A 16,351-nucleotide genomic window follows, 5' to 3' on the forward strand; every position below is an offset into this window, starting at 1 on the left:
TTGCTGTTTACTTTTGCTGATTGTTTCCTTCGCTGTGTAGAAACTTTTTATCTTGATGAGGTCCCAATAGTTCATTTTTGCTTTTGCTTCCCTTGCCTCCAGATACCTATTGAGTAAGAAGTTGCTGTGGCCAAGGTCAAAGGTCACTGATATTTTCCTCTATCGTCTCCATTTTTGTTTCAAACATCAGCCTGAGACTTGTCAGACTTTTTAAACAGAATTTGGAGTTCCCTTTGGCTGGTTATTTTCTTTCTGGAATTCCCATCTCACTTTCCTATGACTTTGGGCTCCATCTCTGGTTTTCTCAGCCAGAAAGATCACAGGTCACTACAACGAAGCCTGCCCACCCCACACCATCCCCTTCCCCCCCAAAAAAAGGAATATTCACTTTTCATTGGTTCTGTCTTCCAAGTTTTAAGTCCTCTTCAAAATCTATTTGCCTTTGTTTATCTCCAGAACCTTTAAATAGTTGTTTTTTGTATTAACTTGTTAAGCATGGGGCTTTTAGGACCTTATACCACAAACTTAGAAGTATAATAGAATGTAGTAAGAACATTTTAAATATTCCAGTGCTTACACATTGCTACAGGAATAATGTTAGCTATCAAATAATAAGCTATTTATATTTACTACGTAGAGATTGGAGAATTCTACAGTATTAATGAATGTTACATAGACTTGAATAAAATATACATTTTAAATTCTTAATATTTAAGGGGCGTCTGTGTGTTTCACTTGATTAAGTGTCCAACTCTAAACTTCAGCTTAGGTCATGATCTTTTTAATGTTTATTTACTTATTTTTAGAGAGAATGAAAGCGTTTGAGCAGGGGAGGGGCAGAAAGAGAGGGATTAGGACAGAATTCCTCTGCCAGTGTAGAGTCCATTTCAGACCTTGAATTCACAAACCCCAAGATCGTGACCTGAGCTGAAATCAAGAGTTGGACGCTCAACTGAGTGAGCCACCTAGGCGCCCCTAAGATCAAACTGTTTTCTGAGGGAAGCTCTACTTAGTAACCAAATACAAACAGAACAAATAGCCCAGGAAATTCTAATTTCGTCTATTTCAGTTGGCAGCTTCTGGTCTTCTCAGGACCCCTACTTCCAGAGATTTCATCTGCTTCTATCCTGGGTTGTCATTCTTTTTTCTGATTGGTATGCCCTCTGTGCAATTCACATGATCTTACCTGCTGTAAGAAATCTTCAGAATCAGTGATATGTTAGATATCTCTGCATTATGTACTTATGTCACTTTCTATAGCCACAGGATATTCTTCAGTGCCTCTAATTACCATCTATGTTGACCTCATTTTACTAAAAGGCCATGTAGACAACATGGTGCTATTTGTCAGCAAGACAGTTAACTAGACTACCTTGTCGTCTGTCACAATACCTCCTTGCACCTACTTCTGTCTTCCTGGTATACCTTTTGAATTAGTATTAACTTATTTCTATAAGGCCTTCTCTGATCTCCTTGGGATAAAGGCTTGCTTTTATAAAACTACTCCCACAAGTTAAACTCTGGATCACCCTCCTGAGCAGGAGATTGCACTTGGTTTTACTCATCTTAATCTTCCTTGTCTTCTGCCTTCCTTTGTGAAGCTTTACTTTGCAATTAGCAGTTTTGTTATGTATAGTTTATTTTTTTACTTTTATTTTTTTAAGTTTATTTATCTCAAATTTATCCTGAATCGTGAGATCATGACCTGAGCCGAAATCAAGTGTCAGATGCTTAACCAACTGAGCCACCCAGGCGCCCCTAGTTTCTTTAAAATGCAAATATATTTATATGTATGTACTGTATAGATGTGTATGGGGTATATGTGTATTTATGTGTGCCATTGTTGGAGAATTAGGACCAGTGAAGCCTCTTGGAAAATATTTTACTATTTGACATGTTATTTTTGTTTATCCAACACTCTTAGATAATACTCTGTTACCATACTTTGCATTTTTATCATCTGTGCTTCAACTGTGTGGAGAGGAGGCAATAAAAAGTCATTTAATTAAATGTAGTAACTATTTTATTCTTTTGCTCGTGCTTTAAATACGGGTGTTGCATAGTTTCAAAGTATTTGCATATAAGTTATCTCATCTTGACTGTATAAAAACTTTGTGAAGCAGACAGATCTAACATTCATTACCTCTTTAGAGATAAGGAAAGTAAGGTATAAAGAATTTAATTCACTGCTGAGCTAGTAAGAGATTGGTTAGGATTTGAACCCTAGTCCTCTTATTCCCTTCCAGTTTTTCCAATCTACCAGTCTACTAAAATTAGGTAAATGTTTGTTAATTGTTTTAATGAGGTAATTACTATGCTTGGTAAAGCGTATGTAAGTTAGTCTAGAGTTTTGTAAATTTAGGTTCCTAAATAAATGGATTTAGCATATTTTGTTATACCTGGCAGTGGGAACAGTAAAATGCTTAAATGTGAATTTTATTTAAGGGTAATTTTTTAAATGATGATTTCAGTATTTTGCTTCACATTTCTTCAATATAATCTAAATATGTTAGGCTATAGAATCAAAGAATGCAGAAGGAATCTTTGATGCAAATCTGCATTTGAAAGCCCAAGTTGATCAACTTACTGGAAGGAATGAAGAATTAAGACAGGAGCTCAGGGAATCTCGGAAGGAGGCTATAAATTATTCTCAGCAGTTGGCAAAAGCAAATTTAAAGGTAAAAATTTTCTTAAATAATAGAAAATGCTAAGCATTATGAACATAGTCTTAATATGAAACTTTTAATTTTTTTAAAATCACTGAGAAAATGCCTCTTAAATTAATTCAACAATAAGAAAACTCCTTTTTGGAGTTTTCTTAATTAAGTGGGAAATAACTACTTTTATAATAAAAAAGAATACAAAAGTTCTAAGTCTATGCCTAGGTTTCTTTTTTTTTTTTTTAAATTTTTTTTTTTTCAACGTTTATTTATTTTTGGGACAGAGACAGAGCATGAATGGGGGAGGGGCAGAGAGAGAGGGAGACACAGAATTGGAAACAGGCTCCAGGCTCTGAGCCATCAGCCCAGAGCCTGACGTGGGGCTCGAACTCACGGACCGCGAGATTGTGACCTGGCTGAAGTCGGACGCTTAACCGACTGCGCCACCCAGGCGCCCCTATGCCTAGGTTTCTAAATAGAATTTGAAAGTATAATTTAATTAATGCCTGGTAGGGCATTCATACAGTTCCTTTTTAAAAATATTCTGTACGAAGTATAAGTTACTGCTTTTAAATTTGTCTTTGGGTGTAAGAGATGTGTTTCTCATTTCTGAACTCTGTCTTTCCAGATAGATCATCTTGAAAAAGAAGCCATTCTTTTACGGCAATCAGAAGGATCAAATGTTGTTTTTAAAGGAGTAGACTTACCTGACGGGATAGCACCATCTAGTGCCAATATTATTAATTCTCAAAATGAATATTTAATACGTATCTTACAGGTAGTAAAAATTTTGCATGTGAACAACAAAAGTAATTGATAATATGTTTTTAATTTAGTCTTCATACATTCTTTTGAGTTCTTAGAATATTAGCATTGAGGTATATTTTTATAGATTTTGATATTAAATGAAATTTGTAAATAAAAGAAATTTATTCTTCATCTGCATGAGAAGCATGTTGACATATCTTGTGCACATACAGGTCATATGAAATATATGATAGTAGAATAACATGCAGCAGCCAAAGTAGTAGTGTATTATTAAGGGGAGACCTTTTATTTAGTGTTGGTTGGATAAGCAATTCAAGTGAATAAATTCTTGACAGAGCTTTTTGGTGAAATGATTAGAATTGTTCCTTTTTTGTGTTAACTACAAGAAAAAGGTTTTAAACCCAATTGTCTTTAATGTTTTTCTTCCCTTTATCTTGTAAAGTGTTAGTTAATCCATTAGTGAATTAGGAAGGGAAGTGCTTGCCCTGTTTGTCATTTTTGCTGTCTATATTGTGGTCATTGTGAATGGCCTAATGAGAGGTGCTTTTCATTATTTCATTTGAAGTGTAAATACCCATAACATTATGTTCATTAAAAATATAATTATAGGGGTGCCCGAATTGAACGTCCAACTCTTGGTTTCAGCTCAGGTCATGATCTCATGGTTTTTGAGTTCAAGCTCTGCATCAGGCTGTATGCACACAACGCAGAGCCTGCTTCAGATCCTCTGTCTCCCTCTCTGCCCCTCCCCTGCTCACACTTGCACTCTCTGTCTCTCAAAAATAAATAAATGTTAAAAAATTTTTAAGGAAATATAATTACAAAAATGCGTTTGAAATCAATGAAAATGCATTTTTGATTATAAGCACTACTGTTTCCATCTCCTAGATGATCCATTTGTAACTGTACTTGAGTTCTGATTATCAAATACTTGTTTCTGTATTTGGAAATTAATCTTTTTTTGAAAATTAGAATTTGTGTGTTATCTAAGTCAGGGAGGGACAACCTTACCACTTATTAGAACATTACTTTATAGTGCATGTTATATTACTACTTTTAAGTTTATAACTTTAGCAAATTTTTTTAAGTTTATTTATTTTGAGAGAGACGGGCAGAGAGAGCAGGAGAGAGAGAATCCCAAGCAGGCTCCATGCTGTCAGTGAGGAGCCCGACATGGGGCTCGAACTCATGAACTGTGAGATAATGATCTGAGCTGAAATCAAGAGTCAGATGCTTAACCAACTGAGCCACCCAGGCACCCCTTAGCTCTTCATAACTTATTCTCCTGCAGTATAGGACACTGTCAACAAGTAATGACAGTATTGTCATGTTGCTTGAGATGAAATTCATTTTTTTTTAACTTTATAGAAAAAAAAAAAACACGAGAGGTATTGTGGTAGATTAGGGAGCACGTATTGGGACTCTGAAAACCTGTTCATAGTGGCAAAACAGGTACTTGGACTCCCATACCTAAGAGTGATGGACATAGCCAAAGCCTTTAGAGTCATGACCTGATTTCAGGTGTTCGATCTGCATGTAAATGTAGCATCTGACACCAAGTTTGCCATATTATATATGCTTAGAAATGATTACCAAGTGTAGTGGTGATGAGTTTTTTAATGTTAAGCTAATCTTTCCAAGTCTCTTTCTTCATTTATAAAATGAAATAATTGGAAAGGACATTTGAATAGAGGCATGAACAGTTAAGTTCACAAAAGGGTCTGTGAGGCTGAGTGGACTGGAGGTAAGTTTGTAGCCATTGTATCTGATAATTTATATGGTTACGGAAACTAACAAATATGATAAAAATAATGTTACCAATTTTATAGTACTTCTTTTAAAACATATTGCCTCATTCCATATGCCTTAAACTAAGATGTTCAAAATAGTATAGAAATTATCTGAGCTGCTAATGGATTTGGTAACTATTCTATATATTTTTCTGTAATCTTGTCAGATTATGAATTTATACTTTCAAATATAAAATATATTATTCTTTTTTAATCCTTATTTCTAAACCAATTTTTAGGAACTAGAATATAAAGAAAATAAATTAAAAAATTTAGAAGATTCTCTTGAGGACTATAACAGAAAATTTGCAGTAATTCGTCATCAACAGAGTTTATTATATAAAGAATATCTAAGGTATAAATGTTAACAAAACTTTATAATTTGGTTGCAGTATGTTCTTATTAATGATGAAACTAATGTAAGGGAACACTTAGGTATTTTGTTTTACCCTTCCCTCATACCTCTTTCCTCCTATTTTATGTCTTAGTTTCCTTATCTATAAATTTCTGAGATAGTAATGCCTTTTTCATAGGGTTGTTATAAAATTTAATTAAATTGTTATATGGAAATGCTCAGATATGAGCATTTGGTAAATGTTCTGGCACATGAATATTTTGTAAATGTCAGCTGTTAGCATCATTCTTCATCATCACTGTCAGCATTATTGATATATATCCATTGAGACTATTACATTTCTCCGTATCTCTGCTATTTCATCTGTATCAACAGAAAAATTTTCTTATTAGTCATTAGAATACCTGAGCAAAGTTGATTTAAACATGAAGGGTAATTATTATGTGATCTAACAAGAAACCCAAAGCTAATTATAGGGTAGGTCATGTTTAGGGGTTGTTATTATCTCCTATTATAGTTTATAAAACAGATGCAGGAGTTCAAGAAAGATGCAATCATGCCCGCTGAAGAAGAGGCAATTTTTTTTCCACATGACTTTTCATTTTTAGATGAAACATTTTTTCCAAAGTCTTCTAGCAGAGCAGATTTTGACTCAGATCACTTTAGCCAGAGTTGGGCCAATGAGCTGTCCGAGTCCTATGTTCAAGTCCAAACCATTCAGTAGCAAAGAGAATGAACGATGCCACTGTAATTTGTTTATGCTGACTGGATTTCTGGTGACTGGAATGTCTCTTGGGTGGGCAGCAGTATCTTACACACCTTTTAAGTCAAATGATTTCTAATAATGTTTGTATTCTATATTTCGCAAGTATTTAACACTGAAGCTTAAGACTAGGGTCTGAAAATTGAGACCTAATTTCCAGAATTACTTTGGAGTGTTGATTATTTTCCTATTTTCGGTTTTCAATAAATTATTTATAAGATCCATCATCAGTTGTTATATTGTAAAAGTCGTAGAGTTGTGATTCATGGAATAATGAAAGTAACTTGATAATTTCTTTACACTGCATTTATTTAATAAAAATATAACTTACAGGCTAAATCCTTTTGGAATGGAATTTCGAGTTATTCTGTTATCGATACCAGTAGCTATGATGTCTGTTATTTCATGAAAACTTTAAATTTCCATAATTTAAAGTTATCTTTTTCTGTAAGTATTAGGTTTATTATATTGTCATTTTTTATTTTAAGTGAAAAGGAGACCTGGAAAACAGAATCTGAAACAATGAAAGAGGAAAAGAAAAAACTTGAGGATCAAATCCAACAAGGTGCTATAAAAGTAAAAGAATATAATGTGAGTAAAACCCCTTCAAAATCAATATATACTATTGTACAAATTAAGATAGCTACGTTCACTAAGTAATGTAAGCGTGTCTTTGTGCAGAATTTGCTTAGTGCTCTTCAGATGGATTCGGATGAAATGAAAAAAACACTTTCAGAATATAGTAGAAAAATTACAGTCTTGCAAGTGAATGAAAAGTCACTCATAAGACAATATACCACTTTAGTAGAATTGGAGCGACAGCTTAGGAAAGAAAACGGGAAACAGAAGAATGAATTGATATCAATGGAAGCTGAAGTTGGTGAAAAAATTGGACGTTTGCAACGATTTAAGGTACATCTGATTTTTTTTTTTTTTTTTACTCTATGAAAACTTTCAGTTATGAGGAAGAGAGGATCATACAATGAACAGCTATCACCTGGATTAATAGTTAATATCTATTAACGTTCTGCCATAATTGTTTCATCTGTTTTTGTAGGAATAAATTGTAGACATTTCTTCCCTAAATATTTTAGTGTGCATTTCTAAAAAAGCCTTTTTTTGTTTACATAACCACAAACTTTATCACATCTAACAAAATTGGCAATAATTGCCTCACATTATCTAATGTCCTGACCATATTCACATTTCCTCCATTATCCCAGGATCCAGTTAAGGACCCTGTGTTGTATTTGGGTATTACATGTCATAAGTCTTTATTTTTTTTCATGTCTTCAATGTTCATAGAATCTCCCCTGTTTTTCTTCTCTTTGTGAAAAATGTTGAAGATTCGTGATTATTTTCTTTTGTAATTTTGTTTGTTCCTCTATTTGTTATTTACTAAAAGCTTTGAAGCCTTGTTTATTGTCAGGTTAAACGTTTTTTGACAAGAATACTCCATCAGTAATGCTTTGTACTTTAGAAGTAATTATTTATATTGCATCACTTCAAGAGATGGAATGTCTGGTAGTCCCGTGTTTAATGAGTGATTATTATCTTAAGGGGGAGACAGCCATATATCTCTATTATAAAGTGATTTAGTTAACTGGTGATATTTTGGTCCATGCAAATAACCAATTCTTTGTCAGTGCTCATAATGGGTTTAGCATCCACTGATGATTGTTGTTACCTGACTCATTTATTTCATTAGAGTTGCAAACATTATTTTTCTAGTTATATTATACTTTCTACACTTATTAGCAGATATTCTTTTATAAAATATAGACCTTTTCTTCATTAGCCCAGCCTATTCGGTTATTTTGAAGTATAGTTCCTACTAGAAAGGCAAGACAAAAGCTTCATCCTTTCCTTTTAATGACTAGTCTTCAGAAATCAGAGTCGATATACTCCACTTTTTCTACCTGTTTGCCCGACCTCCCCATCTTTCTCTTCTTTCAGTATCATTACAGACTAACACACTTAGTCATTATTTGTCTTCATGTTGGCCAATGGGAGCCCTTTAAAGCTAGTTCTTGTTTCCTTTTGACAAGAATCCAGTAGTCTTTGAACCAAGCCTCAAATGTTGGTTTCTTTTCTGGCACAACAGGATATCCAAGATTTACATTGTATACTTTAATCCAGACTTGGAATAAACCATTTCTCTAAAGAACCCTGGTTATTTTTAGTGGTAAAGGCATTTAGATGCCAAAACTGGTCACTAGGTGCTATTGCTCTTGAAATGTCATTGCTACTAGTCCTTTTCAGTGAGCAAGTTAGGAAAATATGTGTATATTTAAAACATGAGTTCATACTGTTATCTCCACATTTCAGATTTAACATAGTGGGGTTTAGGAAATAGTATGGAGTTTTTACTAACATTTGATTTTATACTCATATTACTTTTTTCTTACATGGAAATCTGTTATTAATATTAAAATAATTATTCTGTAATATTTACATATTAATTTGAAGATAATCTTGCATTGGTATTAGCAATAACAACAGCAGTGCTACCAGATTTAGTTTAAAATATCTTTATAGTTCTTGGGATGCCTGGGTGGCTCAGTCTGTTAAGCATCCAACTCTTGGTTTTGGCTCAGGGCATAATCTCACGATTTTGTGAGTGCAGGCCCCACATCAGGCTCTGTGCTGACAGTGAGGAGCCTGCTTGGGATTCTCTCCCTCCCTCTCTCTCAGCCCCTCCCCTGCTCACTCTGTCTCTGTCTCTCTCAAAATAAATAAATAAACCTAAAAAAATTTTTAATTTCCTTATAGTTCTTATTTTCCTTAGAATATCTTTCAATAGGATGTATAGTCAAGGTAATATATTCTACAGTAACTTGAAATAATTCTCCTTTTGAGGTTATACTATAAATTTGATGTATAATTAGGCTCATTTGTTTTGCATTTGTCTTCAAACTCATAGTTACTTTTAGTTTCTTTTTTAGAATTGATTTGAATGTATGAAACATTTGCATCTTTTAAACATGTAGTCAGAGAAATCTTACTTCTGTCCCTGTACCTTTGACTCCATTCTACCCTAACTGCTACAGGTAACTGATCATCTTTTTAATGTTTCTTTTCGAAGATATTAACAGACACAAGAAGTTGCATGCTGTGTGTACTCTTCTACACCTTGCTTTACATCTTGTCTTATATAGCTTATTTTAAGCATGTACATACATGTTCAGTTTACATGTCCAAATTTACATAGGATCATATAAACATATAAGCGTTCAAAGTAAAATTAAAATGAAGTTGAGTTCCTTTTAAGGATAGTAATAAGTGAAATTGTCATGCTAACAAACTTACTTTCAATATGATCTTAAAGCCGAATCCTGATGCAAAAAGGAACTTGTTGAATAATGAAAGCTGTTTTTATTTGGACATGTGATAAGGACATTTTGAGTCTTTTTAAAAAAAATTTTTTTAGTGTTTATTTTGAGAGAGAGAGAAAGAGAGAGTGTGTGAGCGAGTGGGGGAGGGGCAAAGAGAGGGGGAGACACAGAATCCAAAGCAGGCTCTGGGTTCTGAGCTGTCAGCACAGAGCCCAACGCGGGGCTCGAACTCACGAACTATGAGATGATAACCTGAGCCGAAGTCAGACACTGAACCAACTGAGCCACTCAGGTGCTCCAGGACATTTTGAGTCTTAAGAAATGTACTTGTTTTTTACTTTTGTGCTTTCCTGAAGTATTGCAAATATAGTGAGTGTGTGAGATAGAAGGGGAAAAAAGAACTAGAATGTTCTTCTGTTCAACCTGACTATTCGACCTGGATTTGGGGAGATAGTACACAACAATTGGAAAGCTGAAAATTGGATATTTTTAGGAGATGGGAAATAGGAAACCCCTCCCCACACAAAGAATGTGTGAAATCAGATTCTAAGAGTAAGGTAGAATTATGTGTACTTACTTAAATGGAAAAGAAGCTATCAAAATGAGATATGAAGCACTACCACAGATATTCTTCCCTCATTGCTATCCTTCACGAGAAATTTTAACTGTAGTTCTTTATCTTCCTCACTTTTTAAATTTGGTTATTCCTTGCACTACTTCGTCAACTTTAGAGAGAAAAGTTCAGATGTTTCTTCTTAGTGTTAATACAGAGTCTTCGAGTAGTGAATTTTTATAATTGTATAGCTGATGTCATTGGTATTATTAGAGACAGCTAATTGAGAGAAAATTTTTCTCACTAAGTATTGTTTCTTTCATGTGAATAAAAGGTTTTCTCTTTTATTACAAAACTAGTCTGTGTAACTATAATAAGCAGAAATAGGTAAGTTGTAATGTGGTAAATCTAATTTTGCCATTCAGCTAACTAAAGGCAAATTATTTTTAAGCTTATGAAATTTAGAAAAGCCATCCAGAGGTACATTCTTTTTTTTTTTTAATACAATTTATTGTCAAACTGGCTAACATACAGCGTATATAGTGTGCTCTTGGTTTTGAGGGTAGATTCCTCTGATTCATCGCTTACATGCAACACCCAGTGCTCATCCCAACAAGTGCCTTCCTCAATGCCCATCACCCATTTTCCCCTCTCCTCCACCCCCTCACCCCCACCAACCCTCAGTTTGTTATATGTATTTAAAAGTCTCTTACAATTTGCCTCCCTCCCTCTGTTTGTAACTATTTTTCCCCTTCCCTTCCCCCATGGTCTTCTGTTAAGTTTTTCAAGTTCCACATATGAGTGAAAACATATGGTATCTTTCTCTGCCTGACTTATTTTACTTAGCATAATACCCTCCAGTTCCATCCACGATGCTGCAACTGGCAGGATTTCATTTTTTCTCATTGCCAAGTAGTAGTATTCTGGGTGATACATATTTTCTTGCTGCTGTGTATTATGCTTTTCTGAAATTGAATTTCATTTTACTATGATAGTTATGAAAGGATTTCCTTTTTTTTCATTTTTTTTATGATTTAAAATTTCTCAATAGTACTACTTCTTCTACTAAAGAAATGAATAATTATTGTAATATTTTTAATACATAAGAAATCTTTTCTTTAGTGATTCTAAAATCTGTTTTGCTTTCAGCTATATTATCTTATCCTTCTGAAAAGTGGCTAGTACTTCACTAGGAAAAAATACACCAACTTGACTCAGTGTGTGTTTGTTTACATAGGAAATGGCCATTTTCAAGATTGCAGCTCTGCAAAAAGTTATAGATAATAGCGTTTCTTTGTCTGAGCTAGAATTGGCCAATAAACAGTATAATGAACTGACTGCGAAATACAGGGACATCTTGCAAAAAGATAATATGCTTGTTCAAAGAACAAATAACTTGGAACACTTAGAGGTAAGTGTATATAGTCCTTGAACCTTGTAATATTAGCTATTCCTCTTGGGTGCTATCTGTAGGTGCGGAATGACTTCATCCTTTCATCCTCCTTAGTCCACTTGCAGAATTTTATTGAATCAAGCCGCTTAACACCAGGCACTTAAAAAAGAAACAGAAGCATGAACCAGACAGGTTACAGATGATTGTAACCGAAAGAGGAGGCATCATTAAGTACCCATCCTTCTCTCTTCCCCCTGATCCCAGTGCAACTTATTTTCTTGTACCCCTTGGTTTATGTTTCTTGGGATGGATATAGCCGAGAATGGCTCTTCCTGATCCTGGATGAGCTCTGGAAATCCCCATCCTTTCTAACTGTACAGATAAGAAAAATAGGATGAAGTATCACATATTCATTCAAACAGTCTGTGGATATGGCCCAGAACCCTGTCGTCCTCTTCTAGCCACTTGACCTCCATACCTTTAACGCAAGCAAAACCAGCTCCTGATTTGTTCATCTTCCTCTTCAGAAATAGGGGCTTGTGTCTTTTGACATCTTCTCTTTTGTGATCTTCTCCTAGGAGTGGAATGAGGTCTGATTTTGTTAGCTTCATAGATTTTACTTGCTTAGAGGGACACATTCAATAAAACACCCAAATGTTATTTTGAATAGCTGTGAATTACTCCTATAAAAATATCTGAGTGATTTATTAATACTAACTAGCAATAATCATGATCAGTTTACTTTTTACTGTTTTGCCAAAGGGAGAGGATTATGTTAATTTTTGTAGAAAATTTTGAATATTTAGGTATAGTAATTTTTTTTATTTTTCCCCATTTTTCATGTCCTTTGCACTCTTCCTCTGTATGATTTTAGAATCCATGTAAGAAAAAAAAACCAAGAAAATCCATGTAAGAAATATATTATGTAGATAACAGCAATGAGTAATTTTTAACTTTTATTTTATCTATTTTTCCAAAGAATATTTTTCATCTTAAAATTAAAAAAAAAATGCATTTGTGTTATATTCTTTCCCGCATCTCGATTATAATTCTGAGTATATTTTTATCCCTATTGACAATGTGTCAGTTTTATTCTTTATTATGTGTATTGTGGTAGCCCTTACTCTATCCCTATCTCCTGTGTAACCCCCTTCTTACTTCCACCACAGTGGTCATTCTAAACATGAATCTGACCATGGGACAACGCCTTTGCTTCACACCTATCTATCACTGTCAGTCACTTAAAGAATAAAAGCCAAATTCCTTTTGTGATTAGCCCCCACTTACCTCATGTCATCTCCTATGGTGCTCTAAGTACTTTTACAATTTGTTTTTGAAATTGAACTACCAGTTTGCTGGGACACAGTGTTTTTTCTCATATATATATTATGTACCTGCTGTTTCCTTGTCTCGAAAGCCCTCCCAGGGCTCTCCACTTACGTGCTCAGTGAATTTCTATTCATGTTTAAAACTTTGTTCAGGGGCACCTGGGTGGCTCAGTCAGTTAAGCATCTGATTTTGGCTCAGGTCATGATATCTCAGTTCGTGAGTTCGAGCCCCACATTGGGCTCTGTGCTGACAGCTTGGAGCCTGGAGCCTGCTTTGGATTCTGTGTCTCTTCCTCTCTCTGCCTCTCCCGTAATAAATAATATAAATAAACATTAAAAATGTTATATATAACAAATAAACATTAAATAAATAAATAGTAAATAATAAACATTAAAATAATAAATAAACTCAATAATAAATAAACATTAAAAAAAGAAAAATCTTTGTTCAGACACTATCTTTTTTTCTGAAGCATCTTTCTTTATAGAACAAAGTCTCTCTGTCTATATTCTCTATCTTGTACCTGTTTCTGCTATTTATATCACATCATACTAAGAATGTTTGTATGTCTCCATCCCCTACTGGAATATATTCTTCTTGATATCAGGAATTCTATTTAATTCACTTTTATGTGTTTAGTACTTCGTCTTTGGCACACAGAACTAATAAATGTTGACCTCGAGAGAGTTATTAATGTTGTAGAGCCATGGTGCAAAGGTCATCAGATGTGGTGATTAGGAAAGTGTTGATGCCTTTCAAGAGTAAAGTTCCTTTTTTCTTTTTTTTTAACTTATTTATTTTGAGAGAGCGAGAGCAGGGGAGGGGCTGAGAGAGAGCAAGAGAGAGAGAAGCCCAACCAGACTTCATGCTCAGCGAAGAGCCCAATGCAGAGTTCAGTCTCACAATTGTGAGATACGACCTGAGCTGAAATCAAGAGTTGGCCACTTAACTGACTGAGCCAACCAGGAGCCCCAAGGGTAGACTTTATTGAGAGTAAAAGTGGTAAAAATCAATTTTCAGAATATAAAGAGAGTGGATGATAAGAAAATGCAAAAATTGAATGGGTGGGTGATAAGGCAACAGAAAAACTAGAAATCTGATGATAGAAGTAAAAAGAAATTAGATACAGGTTGAAGTAGGATCAAGAGAAGGATTTATTTTATCAACTGTTTTTTTTTCTTTTTTTTTAAACAGGCCAATGAAGTTTGAGGGTAGAGGGAAAGAAAATTTAGAGCAAATAGGGAGAGGTCAATTGAAGATTCTAGAGGTGGGTGGTAAAAGTGTGGGTGCAGGGCACCCCACCGAGGGCAGGGGAATAAGAATGGCATCTGGAGCAAGACCAGAGTTCTTGAAAGTCTGGAAGTAAGAGGGAAAAAAAGGTAGAAAGATGTTAAAAACCCCTAAGCCCTCTTTTTTTTTTTTTTTTCTATGTATTTATAGTATCTAGAACGGGGTTGTAATTGTGCACATTACCAGAAAGTCACATTGTATTCCCTTATCTTGCTTTCTTTTTTATCATAACGTCCCCTTAAAAAAAAATAAATAAAAACTCATTATCCTGTTATTCTTCATAATATGTATTATGTAGCATTGTATTATGTATTGGCTTCTTTTCCAACTACCCGCTGCCCAACACAAGTTCTAGGACAGAATTTCTTTATCATTCAAGGGCTTAGAATACCTGGCATATAGTTAGTATTCTGTTTGTTAAAACAAAGAGTAAATGAGCATATTAAATTTATGTGCCAACTCCTACATTTTTGTGTCCAGTCTGCCTTTTCGGTACTGTAATGAGATTATCTATTTTACAACTACTGTTTCAAGAGGATCTCAAATTTAACATATCCAGAATGTCTGTTTCCCTCATAGTTGTTTCCGTTTCAATAGGTGCTGCTGTTACCTACTCCATGAAGGCAGATACCTTAGAGTTACTTTCTGTCATTCCTTTCCCCTGTCATTTTTATTTCCCAAATGTAATTCATTCATATGTGTGTCCTCTTTTCTCCATCTTCACTGCTATGACCCTACTCATCAGGATTTTATATTTTCTTAATTTTGATTTCTCTGCTTACCCCTTTATTTATTCTCCACATTGCATTCAGAATGGTTGTTTAAAATGTCCTTCTTAGAGAAGCTCCTGAGTGGCACAGTCAGCTAAGCATCCGACTTCAGCTCAGGTCATTATCTCGCAGTTCATAAGTTCAAGCTCTGCTTTGGGCTCAGAGTCTGGAGCCTGCTTTGGATTCTGTCTCTCCCCCTCTCTGCCCCTCCCCTGTTCATGCTCAGTCTCTTTCTCAAAAATAAATAAACATTAAAATAAAAAAAAAAAAAACTTCCTCCTTAAGATGTTTAAATGATTTCCTATTATATATTAAGTTAAATTCTAGTTCCTTATCGTGACATACCATGCCTTGCCTGGTATGACCCCCTATTATCACTCCAACTTTATCTTATACCACTCGTCACTGTTATTTTGCTGTCTGTGCTTAAGTCCTCTAATGCCCCAAACTCAGTCCTCCATCAGAGCATCAGGGTTTATCAACACATAGCTCTTCTCTCTTGCTGGCTTCTTGTCAGCTGGCTCCTTGAGCCCTTGGGTGGCTCAGGTGGGTAAGTGTCCAGCTCTTGATTTTGGCTCGGGTCATGATCTCACGGTACATGGGTTTGAGCCCCACGTGGGACTCTGCACTGACAGTGTGGAGCCTGCTTGGGATTCCCTCTCTCCTTCTCTCTCTGCCCCTCTCATGCTTTTGCTCTGTCTCTCAAAATAAATACATAAACTTAAAAAAAAAAAAAAAAGACTGGCTCCTTTTCATACCTTAGCTTTTGACTTAAATGCCACCTCCTCAGTAGTTAATACCTTCTTTAACCTTTCTATCTTGATATGGTTCCTTTTATTTTGCTCTGGATCCATACTCTGTTTCTTTCTAGATCTTTACATTCTTAGAGTTTTTGGTTTGCTTACCTGTTCACTGTCTTCTGCCTTCCATACCCTCCCCAACTCCTGCTACACACAGATACCCACAGATGCTAAATGGTGAGGCCTGTGAAGGCCAGTATTTTGTCTGTTTCTTTTCACCGTGGACATGAAGTACAGCACCTGACATGATGGTGTGCTAGTGATGCTCAGTAACTGTGTGAGAAACTCTAAGCATTCCACTTGGCCAAAGTGAACATAGCAGAAGCTAATATTCGGAAGTCACGTATTGGATATATAAGATTTTGATTATTTTAACATGCTTTCTTTATATATGTGTCTGTGTATATACGTGTGTTTGTATATGTATGTGTGTATATATTACATGTAGGGGAGCTCCTAATTTTGTTTAAAAAAAACTGGATTGTGAGTTTTAGGAGATATTATATAAGGTTAAGTCAATATCACATATCATATTAGTCTGAATT

General features: G+C 34.8%; 1 protein-coding gene across 8 annotated transcripts in view; it reads left to right on the forward strand.

Moving 5' to 3' along the window:
* The window catches only part of CEP290 (centrosomal protein 290), a 92,422-nt gene that overhangs the window by 27,854 nt on the left and 48,217 nt on the right, over positions 1–16,351 (forward strand). For all 8 annotated transcript variants that reach the window (XR_015253450.1, XR_015253449.1, XM_086712696.1 and 5 more), the window contains 6 exons: positions 2,514–2,678; positions 3,289–3,438; positions 5,458–5,573; positions 6,825–6,927; positions 7,018–7,248; positions 11,462–11,635. Coding sequence is in view for 6 of the 8 variants with exons in the window: in XM_086712696.1 (XP_086568822.1) it covers positions 2,514–2,678; positions 3,289–3,438; positions 5,458–5,573; positions 6,825–6,927; positions 7,018–7,248; positions 11,462–11,635 (939 nt within the window). In the remaining 2 variants the exon portion in view is untranslated. The remainder of the gene's footprint in view (positions 1–2,513; positions 2,679–3,288; positions 3,439–5,457; positions 5,574–6,824; positions 6,928–7,017; positions 7,249–11,461; positions 11,636–16,351) is intronic.

The sequence above is a fragment of the Puma concolor genome, chromosome B4 (genome assembly GCF_028749965.1).
Source record: "Puma concolor isolate L17-30 chromosome B4, mPumCon1.1.hap2, whole genome shotgun sequence".
Classification (NCBI taxonomy): Eukaryota; Metazoa; Chordata; class Mammalia; order Carnivora; family Felidae; genus Puma; species Puma concolor.